The sequence below is a fragment of the Gracilinanus agilis genome, chromosome 1 (assembly GCF_016433145.1).
Source record: "Gracilinanus agilis isolate LMUSP501 chromosome 1, AgileGrace, whole genome shotgun sequence".
NCBI classification, from domain to species: domain Eukaryota; kingdom Metazoa; phylum Chordata; class Mammalia; order Didelphimorphia; family Didelphidae; genus Gracilinanus; species Gracilinanus agilis.
The window spans coordinates 136874472-136900346 of record NC_058130.1 but is presented as its reverse complement, the minus strand read 5'-3'; the positions used below and the strand labels follow the sequence as shown (position 1 = coordinate 136900346).

The 25875-nt window shown below is 40.8% G+C and overlaps 1 protein-coding gene across 1 annotated transcript in view; it reads left to right on the top strand.

Moving 5' to 3' along the window:
* CACNA1H (calcium voltage-gated channel subunit alpha1 H) overlaps positions 1-25875 on the top strand; it is a 412463-nt gene that overhangs the window by 368386 nt on the left and 18202 nt on the right. Inside the window, exons 23-29 of the mRNA XM_044677620.1 lie at positions 1743-1832; positions 2438-2651; positions 6076-6093; positions 9353-9504; positions 19466-19575; positions 20367-20500; positions 21420-21490. Coding sequence (XP_044533555.1) covers positions 1743-1832; positions 2438-2651; positions 6076-6093; positions 9353-9504; positions 19466-19575; positions 20367-20500; positions 21420-21490 — 789 coding nt within the window. The remainder of the gene's footprint in view (positions 1-1742; positions 1833-2437; positions 2652-6075; positions 6094-9352; positions 9505-19465; positions 19576-20366; positions 20501-21419; positions 21491-25875) is intronic.

The window sequence follows — 25875 nt, the reverse complement described above, 5'->3', positions numbered from 1 at the left end:
AAAAATTGAAAAATGAGGGGATGCCCTTCGATTGGGGAATGGCTGAACAAATTGTGTCATCTATCAGTGATCTATTGGAGGCATATGGGTAGCTCAATGGATTGAGAGCCAGGCCTAGAGACAGGAGGTCCTGGGTTCAAATCTGGCCTCAGACACTTCCCAGCTGTGTGACCCTGGGCAAGTCACTTAACCTCCATTGCCTAGCCCTTACCTATCTTCTGCCTTGTGACCAATACACAGTATTGATTCTAAAACAGAAGGTAAGGTTTAAAAAAAAAACAAAATCTGATCTATGTTCTCCATTTTACAAGTTCTTTCCTCTTGTTTCCCCAGATGAAAATGATTTCCCCCTCCTCAAATTTCTCTTAACTCTTTACCTAGACCTCTCGATTTAGCTTTATTCTTATTCATCTTCATGCCATCATTGTTTGTGTGTGTTTTCTTCTTCCCATTAAACTGTAAACTATTTGAGAAAAGGGCCTGTGTCATTTGTATCTAGATCAGTGATTCCCAAAGTGGGCGCTACCACCCCCTGGTGGGTGCTGCAGCAATCCAGGAAGGCGGTGATGGCCACAGGTGCATTTATCTTTCCTATTAATTGCTATTAAAATTTTTTAAAAATTAATTCCCAGGAGGCCAAGTAATATTTTTTTCTGGAAAGGAGGCGGTAAGCCAAAAAAGTTTGGGAACCACTGATCTAGACCTTCCCAGTGCTCAGGATAGATAGCCTGCCTAGAATAGACTCTTAGTGAGAAAAAGTGGAGGGAGTGATAATATTTAGGCTACAGAGATCTAAGTTCAAATCCTAGCACTGCCACTTAATACCTCTCAGTTTCCTCATCAGTAAAAAGACAAAGCTAGATTAGAGAATCTCTAACATCTCTTCCCACTCCAAATCTAAAAGGGCTGGATTTGGAGCAAAGGACCTCTGTTTGAACCCCAGCTCTGTCACTTACAATGTGATGTTGGGCTGGATGATCCACTTCCCCTAGGCCTCCATTCTCTTACCTGAAACATGAGGGGTTTAGCCTAAGATGACTTCTGAAGTCCCTGCCCATTCTAAAGCTATGATCTGCTATGATCCATTAATAAATATATGTTGATAGTAAGTTAAATTAAAATTGCTCTCTGCTAAAGGTTTCACCCACACCTGAACCCCACCTAATTGTCTGCTCCCTGACAGTGGCACTGTCCAGATGCTTTGAATTCCAACACCAATGCTTCTCTTTCCCTTTAGAAATGTGGAAATTTTAAGTGGATTTTGGTAGTTTATTTGCCAAGAACAGAGTATGTTCACAAATTGTCCGGAGGAAATACAAAAATCATGGCGCTAATAAAATGACTGTCAGAGCTGAGAAGGGGCTTAGAGATCATCATGCCTAATGGTTCTATTTTACAAAGGGGCAAATTGAGGCCCAGGAGGATAAGCAATTTACTCAAAATGTGATTGGTGGTAAAACTAGAATGGTAAGACCAGAAATCCTGACTCCCACCCCAGGGTTTATTTGTTTTTTTTAAACTTTAGCCAAGTTCTTTTCTATCTAGGGTCTCTTTCATAGACTGTTAGAGCTTCAAGCCCTATCATGTGATGAAGCCCAGTAAGTTCTTAGCTAGTTTTCCATTATCCCTACCTCTCCTCCCCAGAGTTAGTGAAGGAGAGTGGGAGGTGCTTGGGGTTGTTGGATGCAGGACTGTTCATCCATAGGTCATGACTCCATTTCTCTCTGTCTTTCCTGGGCCAGGCTCTTATGTCCCTTTTTGTGCTCTCGTCCAAGGATGGCTGGGTGAACATCATGTATGATGGCCTGGATGCCGTGGGCATCAACCAACAGGTACCTAGGGGTTCAGAGATGGCAACAATTTTCACAGGGCAGCATGAATCCCAGTGCATTCTTAGAAAAAGTCTTCTTCACTTATATTGCAATCTCCCATCTCCCTTTTCTATCAGACCTAGAGCCTCCAAACTGGAGAATGTTCTTGGAAACCCTGAAATACACACTTCTGGAAGTAGTCATCACTTCCTTTCCGAAGTCCTGTGAACCTCCCCTAGACAGACACCTATGCAGGGCATGCAGCACTTAAGAAGGCTCCCTAGCCCCAAAATATTTCCACACAGTGCCTGAAATTCCAATTTCATCCCTTTGAGATCACTACAAAAATGCAGATGTCCTTGGCCATGATCCTTCTCTAAGCCACTGTAAGCCATCAGCCAGCTCAGCGGTTGCCAGGGCCCTGGGGTAGAAGACAGAGGCTAGGCTGGATGGGGTGGCGAGGCGGTACCGACAGCAGGCATGGAACGGGGCCCAGAGGGACACAGGCTTTGTTGGGACGCAGGTAGATGGCTCTGGGGACCAGGCGCGCCTCTGTGCCTGGCTCAGACCATGACCCACTGGGCCTTTCCCTTCCTTCCCCTCCCGCCCACCCCACGGGCCATCAGCCCATCCAGAACCACAACCCCTGGATGTTGCTGTACTTCATCTCCTTCCTGCTCATCGTCAGCTTCTTTGTCCTGAACATGTTTGTGGGCGTGGTGGTGGAGAATTTCCACAAGTGCCGGCAGCATCAGGAGGCGGAGGAAGCCCGACGGAGGGAGGAGAAGAGGCTCCGGCGGCTGGAGAAGAAGCGTAGGAGTAAGGCGATATACGTGTCCGGTCGGTAGATTGCGTTACCAAGTAGACTCTTTCTGAGCCCTGCCTGTTGAGAAAAAAACAAAAAACAAAAAACACTCCTTGTCTTGGTTTGTGGACTTGGGGGAGGTGGGGCTCTAAGTCACAGGCCACTCACCCATTCCCTGGACAAGCCTTGCTGAGACTCCAGCCATGTCCACACGTGGCCTGTCGGACAAGCAGCGGAGCGGCCCCCTGCGACCTGGGTTTGTTGGCATACCTCCCGCACCCACAGTGGGAAAGCCTGGATTTTTTTTCTCCTCATTGAACCTGGTGGGGTCTCACACATAAGGTGCCGAGGATCTCAATAAGCTCGTGCCCTTGGAAAGGGGGGTGTCTCGGATGCTAGTAAATATGCCTGAGATGGGACCGAGTCGTCCTCCAAAGGCATCAGGTTTCCCTCCCTCTATCCCTCCTTCCCTCCCTGGAGGATAACCAGGGGGACCTCTGTGCCCTGGGACTTAGAGTGGCCTGCGTTTTCTCTCTCTCATTTCTGGTTTGGTCCTGTTTGCCTTCTTCCTTCTCCCAACCAGTTGCAATGTTTCTCAGTTTCTGAGTGTGCATGCATGACCCTGCACGCCACCAATACCTTGGGGTGGGACGAGGGTTCATTTCAAGATATGGCTTTCCATAGAATAACCCTTAGAAGAGATGCCAGCCCTTTGACCAAAAGAAAAAAAAAATGGCAGAGTAAAGAAGATTGGATGAAGGGGTGCCAAGGACTAAGGAATGAGATTCCTTGGTAGGCTTCATCTAAATTACAGAATCTTGGGCCTGGAAGAGACCTTAGAGGTCAGCTAGTCAAACCTACTAGCCAGGGTTAGAATATTCTCTGACCTCTGTGCTTAAATACCTCTACTGTCAGGGACCTCCCTAACAAGACAGCTCATCCCATTGGTAGAATAAATGTAGTTATTAGAGGCAATTTTCATTATACCAAGCCAGAATTTGCTTCCCTGTAATTTCTACCCATTACTCCTAGGGCCAATTTATATGGTAGCACTTTAAAGACCCATCCAAAGAAAGTGAATAGCAAGCTGGGTCTGGAGTAAGGAAGACTCATCTTCCTGAATTTAATTCTAGCTTCCAACCATCACTAATCATGTGGCTCTGGACAAGTCACTTAACCCTGTTTGCCTCAGGTTCCTTAATCTACAAAACGGACTGGAGAGGGAAATGGCAAACCACTCCAATATCTTTGTCAAGGAAATCCCAAATGGGGTCATGACAAGACTAACATAACTGAAAAATAACCAAATGATAAGAACCATCTGTTTTCTCTGCTCCATGCTAAATCATCCTTTCCTTCAAGTGATTCTCAGAATAAGAGATTTACAGTTCCTCCAGACAAAGCATCTTTTTCTTTTTTCCTTTCCTCCCTCATTATTCTCTTCTTCCTACTCTTTCCCTAATCCTACTTTTATTCTTCCTTCTCTACACATCTTCCTATTCCCAACCATTCTATTTCTCTTCTTCTTCTTCTTCTTCCTCCTCAATACTCTGGTGGCCTTGGGCAAAATCAGTTTCTTGATCTGTAAAATGAAGGGGTTGAAAAACATTGCCCCAAAATCCCTGTTCCTACGATCCTCTTCTTCCTCTTCCTCATTCTATTTCTTCCTCCTCCTTTTTTCCTTCTGCCTCCCCTCATTCTTTTTTCTCCTTGTCATCTTTCCTCTCTTTGTACTTCTCTTCAGTGTGGCAGATCAGGGAAAAGCACTTGATTCAGAATTACAGAACCAGCATTTGAATTTTACCTTTTCTCCTTACTTCCTGTGATCTCGGGCAAATCACTATATGTGCGTGGACCCAATTTCTTCCTATATAAAATGAGGGACGCTGAATGATGATCTGTCAGGTTGTTGTCAGTCCAGTATGACACTTTGTGACCCCTTTGGGGTTTTCTTGACAAAGGTACTAGAGTACTTTGCCATTTCCTTCTCTGACCATTTTAGAGATGAGGAAACTGAGGAAATGGGGTTAAATGACTTGGCCAGGGTCACACAGCTAGTATGTGTCAGAGGGCAGATTTGAACTCAGGAAGAGGAGCCTCCCTGGCTCCAATCCTGCTACTCTGTCCACTGTTCTGCCAAACCTCCTCAATGGTTTTTGCCATTAGGACTTCTCTAAAGTAGAATGGTCTGCATTGGTAGGTAGTGAGCTTCTCATCATTGGTAGTAGGCAAGCAGAAGTTATCCTTTATTGTAGAAAATGCTTAATTGGACTAGACTCTGATCTCTGAGGTACCCTCTAGCTATGAAAATCTGTAACTAACTGCTCACCCCTGATGTGTCTCAGAATTTATCAATAAATTAGTCTTCTCTCAATCTTACTGGTATACCCTGTCCTATAGTCAACTTAGCAATAATGTTATCATGGAGTTAAGTGAAAATGGAGGCCTATGACTTGCCTTCAGGGAACTTGGCCTGGTGAGGCAGAGAAAGTGTGTAGACCTGGACCCTTCCCTCTAGGGACCTCCCTCTATGGGACAGATAATTAGATCAACAGATAAAGCATTTATTAAGACTATGTTCCAGAAGGTTTGCTAAGCTCTAGGGATATAGAAGTGAGAAAGCAAGATCTCTGCTCTCAAGGAACTTCCATTCTAATCTGAAAGATTGAAAGGAGGAGGGAAAGGAAGATGCCTGCATGGGGCCAAGGATATAGTATGCAGGTTAGACAAGTCAGGAAGTGAGCCACAAGGCAGTGACAATTTAGGACAAGGACTCCTTGCTCATCTAGTTGGTTCCCAGGATATAGTCATCCTCAGGGAGTCAAGGCAGCTGGTCTGTAGGTGAGGCAGATCAGAGAGTGAGCTAGGAATGGGAAAGGGAAGTGAGAAAAGGAGCTAGGACTTCTGATGCCATATTGGTTCTGTAGACCAATGAGGAGATCTAAGCCTATTCACCAGAAACTCCCCCTCTGAGGGAGACCAAAAAGGTCCATGCCCAGCTCTAAGAGAACGTTCAGAAGTAACAGACCCACAGCACTGCCCCTAAATGGTTTATAGTCTGGGGATGAGTGAAAAGGGAAGCTCAAGGCAGGATTTTACAAATTGGGAGGAAGAGGGAGAAGAGGAAGGAAAAACTGAATAGAAACAGACCTATAACCTGGCCTTGAAAATATCACATTTTGGAGAGAATAGTGGTTTAGAGGATAATATAGGAAAGTATACAGTGTCAAATGTGTGATATAGACTGTTAATGTTAGGGAAAGTCAAGGGAATAAAAGCTTAACATGGGTGAGGATAGTTGAGGAAGGCTTTTGAAACAAGGTGGAAGCTGAAAGCTTGGGAGAGGGGAAAGAAAGTAGAAAGACTCCCTAGGTTTCTCCTTAGACAGAGATATTTGGTGTCTGAAGAATATTTGCATTTCCCTTTTGAAAGCTAAAAACCATTTCCCTTGTTTTCCAGGCACCCTCCCTAATACAGGTATTTTCTTGGCCTTCTAGGGCTCTTGTCTTTCTGCCTCCTTTGCTTTCTAGCATTTCCTAAAGAGGCAAATATCGGAGCAGCTCAGCCGGTGCTATCAGGCCAGAGGGGCCAGTGTTTCTGAGAGGAAGCCATGAGCATCCCTGACCCTTCTTCATCCAGAGTAAAGCAGGCGAAAGGAACCTTTGGACAAGGGAGGCTCTAAGAGAAGCCATCCTCTGGGGCTGTCCAGAAAAACATTAATGTGTGGAAGGGAAATAGTGAATCAAAAGAAGTTGTAGGGGAGAAGTCCACTACCTTCTCCCCCTCCTGTCCCCGTCTGTCCCCAGCCCTGTCCACCATGGAACAGCCCAGGCTGCCCCTGAGACCTCAGGCAATCAGTTGACAAACATTTTTGAAGCACCTACAATAAGCTAGGCCTTGAGCTCCAGAAGCCGCCATTCTACTCAGTCCTGGGTGAAAACAGAGAAATAAATGAGTTTTGTAGTGATATTAACCTTGGTTTGAAGGCCAGGGCAGAGACAAGAAGAGGCTGCCCCTGCCTTCATTTTTGGCCTCCTAGCATCACTGAGGACATGCTTGATCACTTCCCTCTGCCTGCTCCCCTGGACTTGGCCTTCTCTGCTCCAGAATGCTCTCCTAGCCTAAGACCTCCCATATTCCACCCTGTCCTCAGCAACCGGGACCCCTGAGCATGCTCAGCAGGGTCTGAAGGAGCATGTATAGACTCTTGCAGCATTAAGGACCAGGTGCCTTTCTCTGCCTTAGAGGGCTTGCTTGATGGGGAGCTCTTGAATTGGTCTAGTGTTCAGCCTAGGGTCTCCTCTTCTCTGCTTCTTTCCCTAGTCGAAGCCCCTTTGGTCCAAGCTGGTGTCCCAGTCTTTGATTCAGGACATGGGCACTTGGCTTTTTAGCCACAGCAACTGGCTGCTGCATGGATCAGAAATCCAGAATCCTGGCCCAAACCACCTGCCCTACACCCCACTATGACCTCTGCATAAGCTCTCCCCAACTCTCTCTGCCCCTGCCAATGCATGGTGCATGTGTGTGATGATGCCCTGTTTGACCTTGATATGTGAGTGTCTTATAGCCATCAAATGTTTCCCTCTGGCTTTCTTGGGTTTGCAAATTGTGTTTTCCTTCCCATACACTGACCAGCTCAGCAGTACCCCAGGAGGCTAGATTCTCCTTTGTGGAAAGGAAAACTGTATCATGAATTATTAATTTAATGGGGAAAGGTACACTGGATCGGCACCTTCCAGACCTCCTACTTGAGTATCACCTCTGAGCATTCAAGACTTAGCTCTTACACTTACTGACCACGTGGCTCTGAGCAAGTCACTTCCCAGAAAGCAAGCATGATATGGTGGAAAGAGTGTTGGGATCTTTTTTCAGTCTCCTAGTAGCTGTGTCACTTTGGACAAGTCACATGACCTCATTAACCATCAGTCTCCTTATCCATAAAATGGGTATAATAAAAACCCCATCCTCTCTCCCTTACAGGGTTATTGTTATTATTCATGCAGGAATTCTTTTAAAATGCTTTGCAATCTGAAAGCTATTGGGTTTGGTTTGGTTTCGTTGCACTAGGCCTGTGATTTCATTAGAGTAGAGAACTTTTTTATCAATCAATGAAGACTAATATCTGCTGTGCAATTAAGCGATTTAGATAGTTGTTCAGGGGAGGTTAAAAGATTTGCTTAGGGTCACACAGCCAGTATGTATCAGAGGAAGGACTGGAACCCATGACTTCTTGACTCCTAGGTCCATCCACTCCATTCTGTTCTATTGACTCTTCATCTGTTGTTTCCCTTCAAGCCAATTTTGTTTCTGCCTTTATGGACAGCATGCCAGGCCTGGAGTCAGGAAGACCTGAGTTCAAATGTGACACTTACCAGCTGTGTGATCCTGGTCAAGTAATTTTAACCTCTGGTTGCCTCTGTTTCCTCAACTGTAAAATAGAGAGAAGAATAGTGCCCACTTTGCAGCGCTGTGAGAATCAAATGAGACAATACTTATTACCAAATAAAAAAGAGCACATAGCATAATGTCTGGCACAAAGCAAGCACTTAAGAAGGGCTTATTCCCAGCCTTTCTTTTCAGAAAGAACCTAGATTTTTGCCAGTTCTGCAAACCTGGACTTACCTTCAGTCTGAAAAGGCACCTTCTTTTAGAGTGACTACTTTGTACGTGTTCATTCTGTGTTTTTATAGTGGTTACTCAGCCATTTAGAAAGTTCCCCCTTCTCTCCACCCATGGTCAAGGAGAATATAGAACTCTCCTATTCCCCGTCACTGATTTCTGAGTCCCTTCCATCTCCAATACCATGATCCCATGATCCTATAAACACTAGTATAGAAAGGGCTGACACTGTAGATCAAAGAAGGCATCTCTTAATTATCCATATCGATGAGAGATGCAAATAGCACAGCAAGTTCTTGAAATCCAGACATTGATTCAAACTAGACTTCTACCTTTTGACTGGCTTCCATTTACTCCTTCTCCAGGGACCAAGCTTCTCTCTTGAGCATAAAGGAGGAAAAAGATGATCAGGTCTGGCTAATCCCCACCTAAGTGACTCGGGCCCTGGATAACTGAGAGCTGCTCGCCCCCATAGATAGTACTCAGTACACAAGGACACACTGCGAAAACCTTAGCCATTTCCCAAGGTGCCATTGGCAAAAATCCATTCAACCCAAATTCATTCTTCTGCTGGGAAGCTGATAGATAAAATTCTACATGTTTTTCCTCCAGGGTTACCCCAAGAAGGCCAGAGGTGTGGACACATTTGGTTCTGTAGCTCCCTCATCCTCACACTCGCCCCTTCAGTCCTTTCCTCTGGTCCTTTTCCTTATACTTCTGTGCTTTCCAATGCAGGCCGGGCCCCGGATGGCTCAGAAATCCCCAGGAAAAAGGCTATCTTCACAGGAATCAGGACCCTCTAGTCACTCTCTCTGGAAATGTATTCTCAAGAGCTTCCCGGGCACAGGGATCGGGCACTTCTGAGAGTTGAGACAGGGATTCTGGGAGCTGGTGGTGCTGGATGCGCAAGCAATGCATGGAGTGTCACCCAGTCTAAGACACTCAAAAGTTCCCGATCTGCCCCCTGGAAGATAGACATCAGGCCCCGATTCCCCAATCGGGAGCCGTGGGAAAAGGGCAGGAAGGAAACGTCAGTGGCTGTACCCCGTCCCTGCTCCATCACGGCCAGTCTCCAGCACACTCACCAGCCCCTGTGCATTCCCTTCTCTCTCCATAGAGGCCCAGCGTAGGCCATACTATGCTGACTACTCACCCACCCGGAGGTCCATCCACAGCCTGTGTACTAGCCACTACTTGGACCTGTTTATTACCTTCATCATCGGAGTCAATGTGATCACCATGTCTATGGAGCACTACAATCAGCCCAAGGTAAGGATCAGGACTTAACCAAGGAGCTGAGAGCTACAAGAGGATACCTTGGAGAGCCCCTGCTCCCTGCCACGGTCTCCCCCAGTTGCGCCCCATTACAGCAGATTTGACTGACCTTCCTTGACCCTCATCCTCAGCTCTGTGGTTTGACTATGCTGAGGGAGAAGAGAAGAAGTAGGCCTGGGCCCTAGCCATCGACTAGGGCCAACCAGAGATGGGGCAGACTTGGGTCCTGTCCTCAGGAAGGCCATGAGTCTGCCTGGGGAGGCAGAACCCAAACATGATTAAGAATGAGCCAGTATACCAATGTGTAGTACAGACTGTGGTAAACCTGTAGGACATCATAATAAGAGATCATCATAGGCCAGAGGGATCATGGGAGTTGTTGCATTATTTTCTAGTGTATGGGAATTGGATCTAGGAGATGCAGAGAATTCTAGAATATGCCAAAGTTGCCAAAGTCTAATGTGGATCCTACTGCCCTTCTGGCTCAATGGCACCGCATTCCCCTAGGAATGAGTTCTCCCCTGGAGTCCTTCCCATTTCTATTCCCAAAGACCTTCCAGATATGCCCAATGAAGCCCTCCCAAAGAGAAAGAAGGTAAGGTCCTAAAGGGCATCCTGTGCTTCAGGACAACATTAACACCATATTTGAGGTTCATAAGTAGGTCTTTCATCAGTGATATGGCTCTCTTTTCATTGCCAGGCAGTTAGCTCTGTTTATTCTCAAACCTGTTGCCCCTGATCCTAGGTCTAAAGGTGGCTTAATTCCTCCTTCACAGAATCTAATGCAATTTGGGAGGGAGCTGGTTATGGAGAGTCAGGAGACCTGGGCTGCAGTCCTCCTCTACTGCTTAGTCTCAGACAAAATTTATATAAGACCTTCCCCTCTGGCAAACCTTCCAGTCTTCCCATCTGTAAGATGAGTGGCATAGACTAAATGGTTACTCGGCTTTCTTCCAGTACAAACATTCTATGTACTGTATTTGTTTTAGCCCCCTTTAAGGTCTAACATTCTATGATCTCTGTCCTAAAGCCTCTGTCCAAATGAATTGTAATTAGCAAACATTTATTAAGAATCTTCTGTGTAAAAGAAATTATACCAAGGACATTCTCGGTTCAATATTCTAAGTTCTCCTCCAACCCTGATGTTTCATGACTGCGATCCTTCTTCAGAATGTATTGCTCACTGTCTAATGCATTGATCTCCAAAGTGAGGTATACAAGATACTCCAGGGGATGAGGGAAAAAAGAATATTAGAACTATATTTATTTTTACCAAAAAAATAAGGTAGAAGTCGGACTTTGTTAATATCTAACATATAGATTGGTTCCCCCACTTTGTTTGTGTCAGATGATCACTTATCTCATGTGGAATGTAAGCCAGACCAATGAAAGAGGTCCACAACATGGAGGAGGAGACAGTGACCCCTCATTCATTTCTTCATCCATTTTTAGTGTTTGAATTATATGTGCCTAATTAAGAAGGTTTGCAGGTCATATTATCAAGTTTTAACTAAAATAAACTTTACTTTAATCAACCTTGCTTTAAAAGTTTTCTACAGCAAGGACATACCTGTAATCCCAGCTACTCAGATCTGAAGCTGACAGATCTCTTGAGCTTGGGAGCTCTGGGCTTTAGTAGGGCTAAAGCTAATCAGGTGACCACACTAAATTTGGCATCAATATGGTCACACCATCAGGGAGCCATCGGGTTGCCTAAAAAGAAATGGACTGGCCCAGATTAGAAATAGAGCAAATTAAAACTCCCCTAACTCTCATTGGTATGGGATCAAGCCCACCAATGGCTGCTGTACTTGCAGCCTGGGTGAGGTAGGGAGATCAAGTCTTTATAAATGAACAAACAAATGAACATAAATGAATAAGTAAATGAAAAATAAATAAATGACTGGATAGGTGAATAAATGACTGAATGAATAGAATAAATAAATAAATGGATGAATGGATGAATAAGTAAATAAATTGATAAATTAGTTTCCTACAAAGAAATCATACTAATTATAATGAGAACATAGACAAATAATAATATAAGCAGAGTAAAACTGATATTTTTACATTTATAATTTCTTCAGAAGTCATTACACTACAAAATAATAACAATCTAATCATATCTAAAAGTAGACCTAGAAAATTCAAATTTTTCAAGGTGATTATTTGAATATGGATTTATTTCTACTACCATTAACAAATGAGCCTTGCCCTGAATGTATTGATCCTGAAGCTAATGATATGTATGAAGCTATCCCAATTAGCAAAACATTTTAAAACTGAGCTTTTGGCACCAAAAATAATGTTAGCATGTTACCTATAAAAACTCTCATTTCTACACACTTAAACTTGGAGAAAAAAGTAATTTTTTCTCCTGTTTAAAAAACGTTCCAATTACGAGTTACAGGAGTTCTTTACCTATTTATAGAAAAATATTGAAATGCAACTGCTGATTAGTTTGAAAGAACTAATCAACATCAAGAAAGATGAAAATTCACTAGCCAAATATAAACAGAAACTTTTGCAAAATTGATATATGGGATTTAAAAATGAATATCATCATTTATAAGCATGACCATCAATGCCATTTGTCCTTTGGATCTTCATGAATTTGGGAGACATCTTTTCTAGCTATAATAGCCAAAAAAATCAAGTATTAAAGCAACCAAACTTAGAGCCAGGCCCTCAGATCATTGTATCACAATGTGTTGAATCCAATTTTTCAAAAATAATGAATAATTTTGAATCATATAGCACTCACCAAAGATTAGAAGTAGTTGGAATAATTTGTAAGAACAAAAAAGTATTATGCCATTAATAAAGTAAAACAAAAAAATTTTAAATATTATTTTTATCTATTTCATCCTTTAATTTTTTGTATATTTTTATAATTTTAGAAAACAAATTTACATTTGTACAAATATAGCATACAAATGCATATTAGTATAATAGTACTATATAAATTTATCCAATTTATGCACATATTGGAATATATGTTCAAAGATTTGTTACTGATTAGGTGCATAATCAAAAGAATTTGAAAATCTCTGGTCTAATGATTGAGAATTAACCTCAATATACTTCTGGAAATCTAATTAAGATCTTTGGCATAGGGCTTAGATAAACAAAAAAAATTTCCTTTCACACAAAAATTGAGTCCTATTCCCCTATTAGGGTAGCACTAGTCATCCTATCATTTGGGTAGAACATTTAGGAGAATTACCACTGTCTTCTTAGGAAATGGAGATTTCAGAGAATAGAATTAGATGCACTATAATGAGATATTATGCAGCAAAAAATTTAATAACCATACAGTTGAATATAAATGGATTTAACTCACCTGTGAAAAGAAAGACATAACTCAACAATATGTTGCCTATAAGAAACATAACAAGGACATAGAGTCATCTATGGATTTATAGTGAGAGCCTTAGATAAAATGTATTATGGATCAATCAGTTGAATCAAAAAAAAAGAACAAAAAAAATTGAACAATAAAAAGAAACAGGAGTTGTAGTCATAATTTCATATAAGACAAAGGGAAAAATAGATATCTTTAAAAGAAACAAAGAGGAAAACTACATTATAGTTGAATTCACCACAAACTATAAAACAGTGTCAGTGTGGCTAGTTGGTATATCAGATATAGTACTGGATTTGGAGTCAGGAAGACTTGAATTCAAATTTTGACCTATACACTTACTATGTGTTTCAGACTCATTTGCCTTATCTGTAAGGTAAGCTAAAAATAGTACCTATGTCACAAATTTGTGAGGATCAAATGAGAAAACATATGTAGAGTGCTTTGTAAACATTAATGTTAATATTAATTAATAATACAAATAATATATACATATTAATAATACAAATAAAATACAAAATAATACCAATTATAATATGAATAATAAAGTGTATGTTTGTACTGAATGGCATAGTAGCTTAAGTATTTAAGGGTAAAGGTAACAAATGCAATAGATGCAGATAACAAGGTACTAATGATAGTTAAGATGACAATATTAATAGTTTTTGAACTTGATAAATCTAACAGAAAATTAATCAGGAAGAAATTTTCAGATTTGGGGAGAATATTAGAAAAACTAGATTGGAAAAACCTATGGAAATCACTAAATATTCATGTTGGCATGCTCATTTGGAAGATAATCGTGCTACTTTCTAAATTCATTTTTTCTTTATTAAAATGTATTTTATTTTCCCAATTACATATAATAACAATTTTCAAAATACATTTTCAAAAATTAAAAGATTTAAATTGTCTCCCTTCCTCCCTTCCTTTTCCCCTCCCAGAGATGGTAAGCAATTTGATCTGGGTTATACAAGTATTATCATGCAAAACCTAATTCCATATTAGTCACTGTAAGAGAATACTTATATAAAACCAAAAATCGAAAATGAATACATAAATAAACCAATGTGAAAGTATACTTTCATCTTCATCCAATTCCAATAGTTTTTTCTCTAGAGATGGGTAGCATTCATTCTCATAAGTCATTCAAAATTGTTTTGGATCTTTGGTTCTTTATTTTGTTTTCCAAATTACATGTCATAACAATTTGTAATCATGCTACTTTTGCAAAAATCAATCATGTTCTAAAACCCTCCTACATAAATCAACAAGCAAAACATTTCATGAAATAAAGTGAATAAAGGCAGAAACTTTAAATATCTTCAGTAGACTTCAACCCAATAAAAATGAACAGTAAGAGAAACATGAATGAAAGGTACAGACCTAAAATAAGACCAAAAAATTTATTCTAAATATTGAGTGAATCAATAAATGTGGAAAATAATAAATTTTACATAAAGTGAGTAATAACATTGCTAACATACCATTATTTCTGGGATGTAGCTGAAGTAGTCATTAGAGACAATTGCTATCTCTGAACACTGACATTAACAAAAGAGAGAACTAATGAACTGAGAATCTGTTTATTAGAAACCCAACAAATTAATGATCCCAGAAAAAGAGCATGAAGGAGGAAGTTTTGAGAATTAAAGCTCAAATGGAATAAAAAATAGAAATAAAACAGATTTTAACAAACCAAAGAGGCATATTTTTTAAAATACACACAGAATCAATTGTTAGCTAATCTGGTCTCCCCTAAATAAAAAAGAGAAAGGAAGACCAAATTATTTAAGATTATATGTTGGAATATCACAGCAAATAGAGATATAATAAAGAAAATGATCAGAAATCACTATATCCAGTTCAGTATAAATTGAACTGGGCATTTTAATGACATGGATGAATTCCTATAATATAAAATATCCAGATTAATGAAAGAGAAATTAAGAGCCAAACCTCTATATCTCAAAAAGAAATAGAGAAAAATGTAAATGAAATTCTGTGGGGGCAAAAATATAGGACCAAGTGAAATTACAAATAAATTATATCAATAATTTAAAGAAACAATTCTGCAGATAAAAGCCTGCAATTTTTCACTTATTTGGTTTTTTTGTTTGGGGATTTTGGTTTAAAATGATTATTCTCTTAAAAAATGAACAATATGGAAATACATTTTTTTTTAATTTTTTTAAACCCTTACCTTCTGTCTTGGAGCCAATACACAGTATTGGCTCCAAGGCAGAAGAGTGGTAAGGGTAGGCAATGGGGGTCAAGTGACTTGCCCAGGGTCACATAGCTGGGAAGTGTCTGAGGCCAGATTTGAACCTAGGACCTCCCGTCTCTAGGCCTGGTTCTCAATCCACTGAGCTACCCACCTGCCCCCTGGAAATACATTTTACATGATAAAGCATGTATAAGCCAGATTGAATTGCTTACCAGTTCCAGGAGGGGTAGAGAAGAAGGAAGAGAGACAATTTGGATCATATAATTGCAGAAAATTTATGTGGAAATTTGTTATTATATGTAATTGATTTTTTAAAGATCTCTAAAATAAAAATAATAATTCTACATTAATTAATTTCAATAATAAAAAAGGAACTTTGCTAAAAAAAAAAACAAAAACCTTTTTCTACAAAATCAAACATGCTCATTAGGCACCTATTCTATTGTTCTTCTCACATATAGGTTCAAATATTGAGAACTTAGAATGGTAATTTTTTTTAACCCTTACCTTCCATTTTAGAATCAATACTGGGTATTGGTTCTAAGGCAGAAGAGTGGTAAGGGCTAGGCAATGGAGGTGAAGTGACTTGCCCATGGCCCACAGCTAGGAAGTATCTGAAGCCAAATCTGAACCCAGAACCTCCCATCTCTGGGCCTGTTTCTCAATCCACTGAGCTACCCAGCTGCCCCCAGAATGGTAATTTTTCTATCTTGACTCAGCTATCTATCCCCAAATCAAAAATTAGAAACGTCATAAGTAAATTCAAGTTAAGGCAGTCAGTAGTTTACCATGTTAAAAGATCTAGGCAATGAACAACAGTAAAAGATTTAATATATACAGAAATAAACAGATGATAATTCTAATACATTTGTGAATAACTAAGGACTCAAGTTCCTTCATAGGCATGATTCAGATGGGAAGACATGAGCATAGATTCTTTCTCTGGACCCAGACTTACTCTTATACAGTTCTTGCTATTAAAGATTGCAGTGAATAGATGATTCTCTGCCTAGAGTGGAGTCCAGGGTGGAGTCACGTGGCAGAATGAAAGGAAATATTAAAATGCAGCTTGATTGGCACTCCTTATCAACAAATATCTATACATATTTGTAATGGGTTTATTTTTTTTTCTTGACTTTTCTATGAATGGGAGTGTGAGGAGGGGGAGCGGAGATAATCCAGATCTGAAAATGAGAGAAGGAAGGGTGGGAGAAAGAAAGGAAGGAAGGAAAGGAGAGAGGAAGGGTACCAGACCAATTCTGATCAAGGCAAAAATGTATTGAGTCATTTTTACTGGCAGGGCAGCTTAAGAAGACGGCTAGAACAATCTACAGGCAATGGGGAATGGATCTCAAAGGACTGTGTGGGGTGCTGAGGTGCACCCAGGGACTGAGAGAGAGATAAGAATGGGCACCAGAGCAAGAAGCATTGGGACAGAGATACCAGGGGGATGCCCCAAATAAGCACTAGGTGCAGAAATGGATGTCATCTGGCAGCCACTCTGTCATCCACTACCCACTTCCAAGTCACAGATCCAGGACAGAGGGGAGCAGTCATGAGCTTTGGTTCTAGCTGTGTGCTGAGCAAGGAATAAGTTCAAGAAGTGAATGGTAGCTTTTTTAGCTCTGATCCCAGGAGCAGAGCTCAGCATCTGAGACCAAAAGGGAGACAATCAGTTCAATTTTTCTGAACCTGTAGAGCCTCCCAGTGGGCTAATAGCGGCTGAGGCCAACAGCAGTCTACTGAAACTTCCAACTAGGGCAAGCTGAGAGACCAGAAACTTGTAGAACTCTGATTAAGAGGGCAGTGAGCAGATGACCTACCTCTGGGGACTCTGAAAGCTTTCAGCACCCCACCTGGAGCTGTGAAGCAGTCTAAGGGAACAGGAAGGGTATAAGCATTTATATAATGCCAACTATGTTCTGGGCACTGTGATAAGCACTTTCTACAAATTATCAGTTGATTCTCACAGCAACCTGGCAAGGTAGATACTATTATTATCTGTATTTTACAAATGAAGAAACTGAAAAGTTCTCGATTAGCCAAATGGAGAGGAAATTGTAAATGACAAAATAATTCCCCTTTAAGATTACTTTCCATCTACTCTGTATGTATCTCACATATACTTATCCATTTACATGTCCTTCCCATATGAGCTCCTTGAAAGCAGAGATTGCTCTTGCCTTTCTTTGTATGCTCAGCACCTAGTTCAGAGCCTGGAATGTAGTAAATATTTAATAAATGATTTGATGATTAATTTGTACATGTTTTTGACGATATAAAAGCAATCAAAATAAAAATTTTCACAAATTAAAGCATTGCAACCAGAAGAAAAGATATGGGATGGGTGAAATCTTTATAATAAATGTATATGCTAAAAGTGTTGTGTGCAGATGCAAAGCATGGAATCCCTGCAAAGGTACAGGGAGCCCCTCACCCAAAGTTCTCCAGGGATTCCATGCTTTGCATCTGCACACAACAAAAGTCTCACACCTACACATTTTTGAACTATAAAGAACTGGAAACAAAGTAGACACCCATCAATTGGGAATATGGGTAAACAAATTGTGGCATAAGAATGTGATGAAATCTTACCATGCTATAAGAAATGATGAGTATAATAAATACCAAGAAATGAACTGATACAAAGTAAAGCAACCAGGAAAACAATATACATGACTACAGCAGTGTAAATGGAAATCAAAATTGAATAGTGAAAAATCTGCTAGGCCACAAAGAAAAGAGAGAAGAATATACCTCCCTTCTTCCTTTGCAGAAATTGGGGGAACATGAATCTAGAACCCAGCATAGAACATCCAACTTGACTAATGTGATAATTGATTTTGCTGAATTTTATTTGTTTCTCACTTTTCCAGTCTTTTTATCAATGGATGTCTGCTTAGAAATAAAAAGATATACTGGGATATATGGAAGTGAAGTAAAAATAAGCTATCAACAAACTAAATGTGACATCTATAATCTACAGGGAGTTTATATAAATCTATAAGATTAAGAGCCATCCCCCAATATATAAGTAGTCATAAATAAGCAATTTTCAAAAGAAGAAACATAATCAACTACCATCTGGGAAATGATTCAAAATTATTAATATACATGGAAAAATGCAAATTAAAACAACTCTGAGTTATTGCTTTAAACTTGGCAAATTGGCAAAAATGCTAAGAGATGAAAAATTTCAGTAATGGTGAGGTTGTGGGGGGGAACCACACTGTTGGTAGAACCACAAATTGTTCCCACTTTTATGGAAAACAACAAAGAATCATAGAATAACAATATCAAAATTATTCCTATTATATGACATAACAATGTAACTACTAGGTATATACCTCAAGATAGCTATAAACAGGAATTAAAGACCCATCAATACAAACAATATTTATTGTAGCACTCTGTGTGGTAGCAAAGGTTGGAAACAAACTGTGCTTAAGATGAGGAAGTGATTGAACAAAATGGAATCTGAATGGAATGAAATGGTATTGCCCATAAGTGTGAAAAATAAGAAGGAAATAAGAAGGATTCAAAGATGTGTGAGAATATTTGTAGGAAGTGATGCAAAAGGAAGAAGGCAGAGTCAGAAGAATAATATACACATTGACTGCAACAATTTAAATGCAAAAGACATTATTACAAAGAGAGAAACTTCAGGTTAAATGTAATAGATTATTTGGTATTATCTTGTTAATTTTGTCTCATAGCCTTTTCTACACTTTTACCACACATTAAGTAAGCTAAGTATATGGCTACTTGGGTGACATTATAAAGCACCAAAGAATCATGAATCTAGAGCTGGAAGGGAACCCCAAAGTCATTGAATCTATTCCCCTCCCCCTCCACTGAATCCATCCCTAGTTTTGAAGAAACATTCTTCTGTTGCATTGCTTATGTTTTCAGGAAGTATTTTTGTGGGTTTTTTATGTTTATCAATTTGTGAAAACCAAAATTTATCAATAAAAAGAGAAATCCCACTTTGTAACTGTAATGACATCTGACCATAGGAAAAGAGAGCTATGTAGTCCTATATCCTTGTAAAAGCCATGTATGGTCAATCAGAGTATTTTAGGACATAGACCCTGCTCTTACCTGTCCCTCACTTACTATGGAACTTGGGGCAAATCATTTCTTTGGGAGTGAGTTTCCTCTTCAATAAAATGAGTTGGACTAGATCAAAAAATTAGTGTCTCAGATCCCTAAAAAGAGTCATCTCGTCCAACCCTCCAGTGAGTAAGAATCCCCTCTGCCAGCCCTGACAAATGAATGCCAAAAGAAGCCTGATATGATCACTAAGCATCTAAGGTGTCTCATCTTGTCAAGGGAATTGAACTAACCTCTGAGCTTCTTTTCAGTCCCTGGATGAAGCCCTGAAGTACTGCAACTATGTCTTCACCATTGTCTTCGTCTTTGAGGCGATGTTGAAACTGGTGGCCTTTGGATTCCGTCGTTTCTTCAAGGACAGGTATGTGGTAAGGAGAAAGAGAATGGGGGTAAAGGGACCCCAGACTGAAAAAGGAAGAGACAAGATGATTGCCCAAGGTGGGGGTCAACATAGGTCAGAGAGAGTTTCCTGGAGGAGATGGGATTAGAGCTGGTTTCTTCCTTAAAGGTAGGACGTTGATAGGGTGAAAGAACACAACAGAAAGGCATTCCAAGTGGAGTAAGAGCCTGAAGGAAGGCTCAGAAGTAGAAATAAGATTGAATGAGTACATATTTGTAGGGGGTTGGAGAGAGGAGGAGAAAGGAAACAGAGGAAAAGAGAGAAGGTGTTGGAATAGTGAGGAAGCCAGCTTAGGGAAAGTATAAAAGGTGAGAGGTATGGACTATATCATCTAGGCAGTGGGTCCTTAGACAGAAAATGATGTGATAAAAATTATGAGAGCCAGTGACTTCATGGAAAGGTGTTTGGTTGCTCAGGTGGAGTCAGAATTCTCTGCTGTGATACAGTGGCAAGAGCCCTGGCCTGAGAGTCTAGACTAGATTTCTAGTCCCATGGGAAAGTATTTTTCTTCATTGTCTCTCAGATTCTTCTTCTCCACAGCTAAGGTATTTTTAGCTCTAAAACTTTGAGCTTCTCTCCATATTTCCAAAAGAATTTGGGAGATGTGAAATGAAGTCAGAAAATTGCCAATACCAATGGTTAAGGTGTTCCTACAGCCTGATTTCCCTAGAGAAAAGGAGAAAGATAGATGGGGAGGGAGAGGAAGGAAAGGTTATGGGACTTCAATGACCCCCAGCTACCCTTATGCTCAGGTGGAATCAGCTCGACCTGGCCATAGTGCTTCTTTCCATCATGGGCATCACCTTGGAGGAAATCGAGATGAATGCAGCCTTGCCCATTAACCCTACCATCATCCGAATCATGCGTGTGCTCCGCATTGCTCGAGGTAGGATATATTTGGGGTGCAGAATATTGCCTGCCACCAAGTGACCTGCTAAAATGGAGCTGGCATCTACTGGGAGGTGGGAGCAAGGATAGAACAGGATAAGGGTGCCATGCTGAGGTTGGTAGAGGAGAGAGAAGAGTTCTCTTAACAAACCTAGCAGAATTCTGGGCTAGCAGAATGATTCAGTAGACACCCTGAATAGGGGCCTAGGAAATCTAAATTATTGCCTAGATTACTATTCTACATATTCAGTGGATAACCTCGAATCGCTTCCCATCTCTGGATCCCAGTTTCCTCTTTGTAAAATGGAGAATATTGTTAGGATCAAGTGAGAGAATGGTTAGATTCATTCAACAATCATAAATTACCTGGGCGCTAACTGTTGGAGAAGATACAAGTTTTAGATAAACCACAGTCCCTACCTTCATGGAGGTCACAAATGTGAAGGATTATGACAATTATTAATCTAGAATACCAATTTTTCCATTTTATGAATGGGGAAACTGAGATCAAGCAAATGACACACTCAGGGTCATGAAGCAAATCAGTATTAGAGCTGAGATTAAAACCTAGGACTCTGGGTGCCTAGGACAAGACTCTTTTCTTTAGGTCACAGTTGTCTTGTTTTTTCATCCCACTGCCAAATACCCTATCAATTAAGAAGGCAGTTTTATCATCTCTATGATCCCAATGCAGAAACTGAGGCCTAAAGAACTTAAATAATGCACACAGTGAATTAGCAACAGGACCATGACTAAAACCCACAGATCCTGACTTACCTCAACATTCTTCCCATGCCACCATCCTGCCTCCCTTCTCCTGCCTGTCCTTCTCTCAGACATTAACCTGGCCCCGATTTCCCTAGGGTAGCCAACTTCCTACTCTGTTATCTGTGCTACAACTCTGGTTTCCCTCCTAGTACTGAAGCTACTGAAAATGGCCACTGGGATGAGGGCCCTACTGGACACGGTGGTTCAGGCACTGCCCCAGGTAGGTCCTAGGACTCTGTCTCTATGCCCTGATCATCTGTCTTTCCTCAGGCCAAGGGTCCTGGCTATAACTTAGAGCTGTGGGCTTGACAGAGAAAACCTGTGAAGGAGTTTGGGGATTGTGGGGGGGGAGATGGGGGATAGGAAGGTCAAGGACAGCTCCTTCATGGTCTCTTCTCTCTGACAGAGGGAGAACTGTTAACCTCACAGGATAGGGGCCTAAGAAAGCCAGCCTATCCTGTACATCACAGATTTGGATTAGATTCAGAGAAGAAATGCCATGATAGTGAGGTTGCTGTGCACTGGAATACATGACTGAGGGAGATCTAGAACTAGGGTAGGATCCACCTGTTGAAGGTAATCTTTTCTCAAGTCCCTTACCAGTTTTCAGTATCTAGGATTCACTGCTCTGACCTCAGGTGCCTCTCAGAAGCTCCAGTCTCCCTATTCCCAACTTTCCCAAGCCAGATGCTGGGATCATCCATTTGCCCATCTGTCTAATCATTCATTTAATAAGCATTTATTAATCCTCTCACATTTCAACCCTGTGCCTGATTTTGCTGTATAAGAGACAGATTAAGATTCTTAGGAATCTAGGCTGAGACCTAGAAGGGACCTTATAGATAATCTCATTACGGTTTCATAACATGGGGGTTCACTATAGCCAAAGGGTCTGTGAATGGATTTTAGAGACCATGAAGTTAGAAAGTTAAGAAGCTTTGGTCTAGATCAGTGATTCCCAAAGTGGGCGCCACCAGCCCCTGGTGGGTGCTGCAGCGATCCAGGGGTAGTGGTGATGGCCACAGGTACATTTATCTTTCCTATTAATTGCTATTAAAATTTTTTTAAAAATTAATTTCCAGAGGGCTAAGTAATTTTTTTTTCTGGAAAGGGGGCGGTAGGCCAAAAATGTTTGGGAACCACTGGTCTAGATCAACTCCCTCATTTTACAGGTGAAGAAACTAAAGCCCTGTGATGTTAAGGGTCTTGCCTATATAACATAATTAACAAATTATTAGCAAGTTAACCCAAATATAAGATTTGAATCAAGTCTTTTAACTCTTTCTACCTCACTGGGCCCTTACTTTGCTTGAGGAGCTCACAATTTAGCGCTGAAAAAGAAGCAGCACTCAGGAAGTCACATTCCGATGTGGGGACTGAGATTCACACAGAGCAATTAATGATGGAAAGATATTCTAAAACTCCGAGTTAAGAGCTAAGGAATTTGCAATAGAAACAGTAAGATCTGTAGTTTAGATAAAAGAGGGAACATTGTAGATGAGGGTGGTCAGTATCAGATTGCTGAAAGGGGTAGAATCTTGGGGCTAAAAGGAACCTCGGAAGTCATTCATTGCAACCCAAACATGAAACATGAATCCTATCTGGAAAATCCTGAGTAGTGCTCATCTATATTCCACTTAAAAGCCTCCAGTGTCAGAAGTAGAGAATTCATTACCTTTTTTTTTTTAATCAATTCAAAGACGGAAGAGGCAAAGGTTAGGCAATTAGGGTTAAGTGACTTCACCAAGGTTACACAGCTAAGAAATGTCTGCAGCCAGATTTGAATTCATATCCTCCCAACTCTAGGGCTGGTTCTCCTTCTACTATGCTACTTAGCTGCCCCTAGAATTCATTATCTCCTAAGACAGTTCTAAGGCAGTCTTTTCCATTGCTGAACAAATGGCTATTCTGAAATTCTTCCTTGTATTGAGCCAAAAATCTCTCTCCCTTTATTTTATACTCATTAATACCAATGCTAGCCTCTGAGACCAAGCAGAAGAAACTTAAACCCTTTCCTCTTCAGATATTTAAAGACAGCTATCATGTCCCCTGTAAATCTTCATTTTTTCTAAGCTTTCCATCTCCAGGCGCTTAAACCATTTTTTAAAATATGGTTTCAAGTCATCTATTCACCCTAACTGTCTAACTTTCAACAAGCTCTAGCCCTCCAATGTGCTACTTACAACTGAACACAATGAGGCAGATGGGTTCCAACCAGGACAGAGGACTTTTTCAGCATGAAAGAAGCTGAATCCTATGCAGGGTTGTCTTCCATGGAATTACAAAGCAGATCTATAAATGCTCTCAGGGGAGTACACATTCAGTAAGGATCAGAAAGGGGAGAAAAATGAAGCCGTAACTGAAGCAGCCTTCTGTATACAGCTTTGATAACAATAGGAAGGTCTAATGTGGTTTTGGATCACATGTCCAAGATGTAACAGAGGGCATCTTAGGACATGTTATAGTGGAGGACTAAATTGAGGTGGGTACAAATGATCCTGCATTACCAAAGATTACCAAGCCCTGGGGAAGAAAGTAAAGACTTTAGGGCATAGGTGAGATTTTAATCACTGACGCAAATCAAAGACAAGGGACCCAAAAGAGTAAAGAAGGTTTGAGAAAGTGAGCCATTAATAAGATGCTACATGGGAGTGATATTTGGATTTCTGAACCACTGCATCAAATATAGAAATGACTGACATCTCTCCAGAGGTTGAGTATACCTAATAGGAGTTCATAAGAATATATTTTCCTAGAATCTTACCAATCTAATGTAAATACTTTAAACTAAAAAGTCAAAGGAAAGAAACTTATCTACATACATTCACCAAATTATGTAGGGTGGAAAATAACATTTGAAATACCCAGGAGCTCCCAGTAGACAAAATTCCCCCAAAGAAGCCAGTGATAAAATCCATGTCCTTGGATGTATACCCACAAATGTACAAAATTTGGGTAACAGGCAACCTAGAGACCCTAATAAGGAGACCACTTCACTTCATTATCACCAAATCCCCAGGGGAGTTGGCCCTGTCTGACCTTTCCTTGGGTCTCCACCACCCATCTCCACCAAGACTGGAATATGGAAGAATCTACCTTTATCAATAGAAATGGGATAGGTAAAGTAGGGTGGAGGGCGGAGGTGGGGAGAGAGAAAAAGTAGCAGTGGGTATTAGAACTTATGCTCACGTGAAGAAAGCAAGAGACAGAGGGAAAACTGTAGAGAGTATTTGGGTGAAGATCAGTGGAGTCAGACATTGTACTCTCTGCCCAAACCATTTAAGGGACTTCAGGGTATTCCAGCTTGGGCAATGGAATGGGGTCTTACCTCTCAAACAAAAATCCAAGAACAACAAATGGATGGGGATAGCGGAAAGTTGAACCATCATGACCTGGAAGAGATAAAGGATTCTCCAGAAATTCTTTCTGTGGAATATTGAGAACAAAGTGTCCAATTGTCTACCACTCCCCACCCCATAAATCCCATTCAACAACTGTCATGGGCCAGAACAAATAAGGCTAGTTTTTTTAGAAGTGCTTCTTGGGAAGCACCTTCCTGGCTGCTCTTTTTAAAATTGTAAAAGCCTGTGATATTACTGGGGCTGAGATAGTGAAAAATACAGGAATCTATCACTAGCATTTACCTCTGAGACCGTGGGTACCTACTTTCTATTAGAACAGTCATGATCTTAGAACTAGAAGAAGCATCAGAGGTCTTTTGGTCCAACCTCCCATCTAAAGAAACATCATTGAAAAATGGTAGTTGAGGTTCAGTTTGTTGGCCACCAGTGATGGGGGACTCACCACACCCCCAAGAAGCCAATTCGTCGTTTATGTAGCTCTCTGTGCATACTCATGTTGAGCCAAATATGGCTTCTTTTAATGTCCCCCTATTGGTCTTAATCCTATCCTTCTAGATCAAGCAGAGCAATATGCTAGCTCTCTAAATATTTGATTATAACAATCATGTGCCCCCAAGTCTTCTCTAGGTTGACCATACTCCATTGCTTTGATTTATTCTCCTAGGACATAGGCAGAGGAAGTGGTAATTTATATTGTATGAGGTGAAGGTTTCAAGTACCCTAAGGTGTTTCCCTAACTGTCTCTGCCAGGGTACTTGAAATGAAACCATTAAAACAAAAGTTCTTCTTCTTATTTTTTTTAATCCTTATCTTCTGTCTTAGAATCAATACTGTGTATTGGTTCTAAGGCAGAAGAGTGGTAAGGACTAGGCAATGGGTGTTAAGTGACTTGGTCAGGGTCCCACAGGTCCAAAGTGTCTGAGGTCATTTTTTAACCTAGGACTTCCCATCTCTAGGCCAGGTTCTCCATCCACTGAGCCACCCAGCTGCCCCTAGAACAGAGGTTCACATCTGACCTCAGATACTTCCTAGCTATGTGACCCTGGGCAAGTCATTTAATCCCAATTGCCTAGCCCCTGTTTTTCTTCTGCCTTAGTATCAATCCTAAAACTGAAGGTAAGACAGAAGGTAAGAGAGAAAAGAAGGAAAGAGAAGAAGGAAGGAAGGAAGGAAGGAAGGAAGGAAGGAAGGAAGGAAGGAAGGAAGGAAGGAAGGAAGGAAGGAAGGAAGGAAGGAAGGAAGA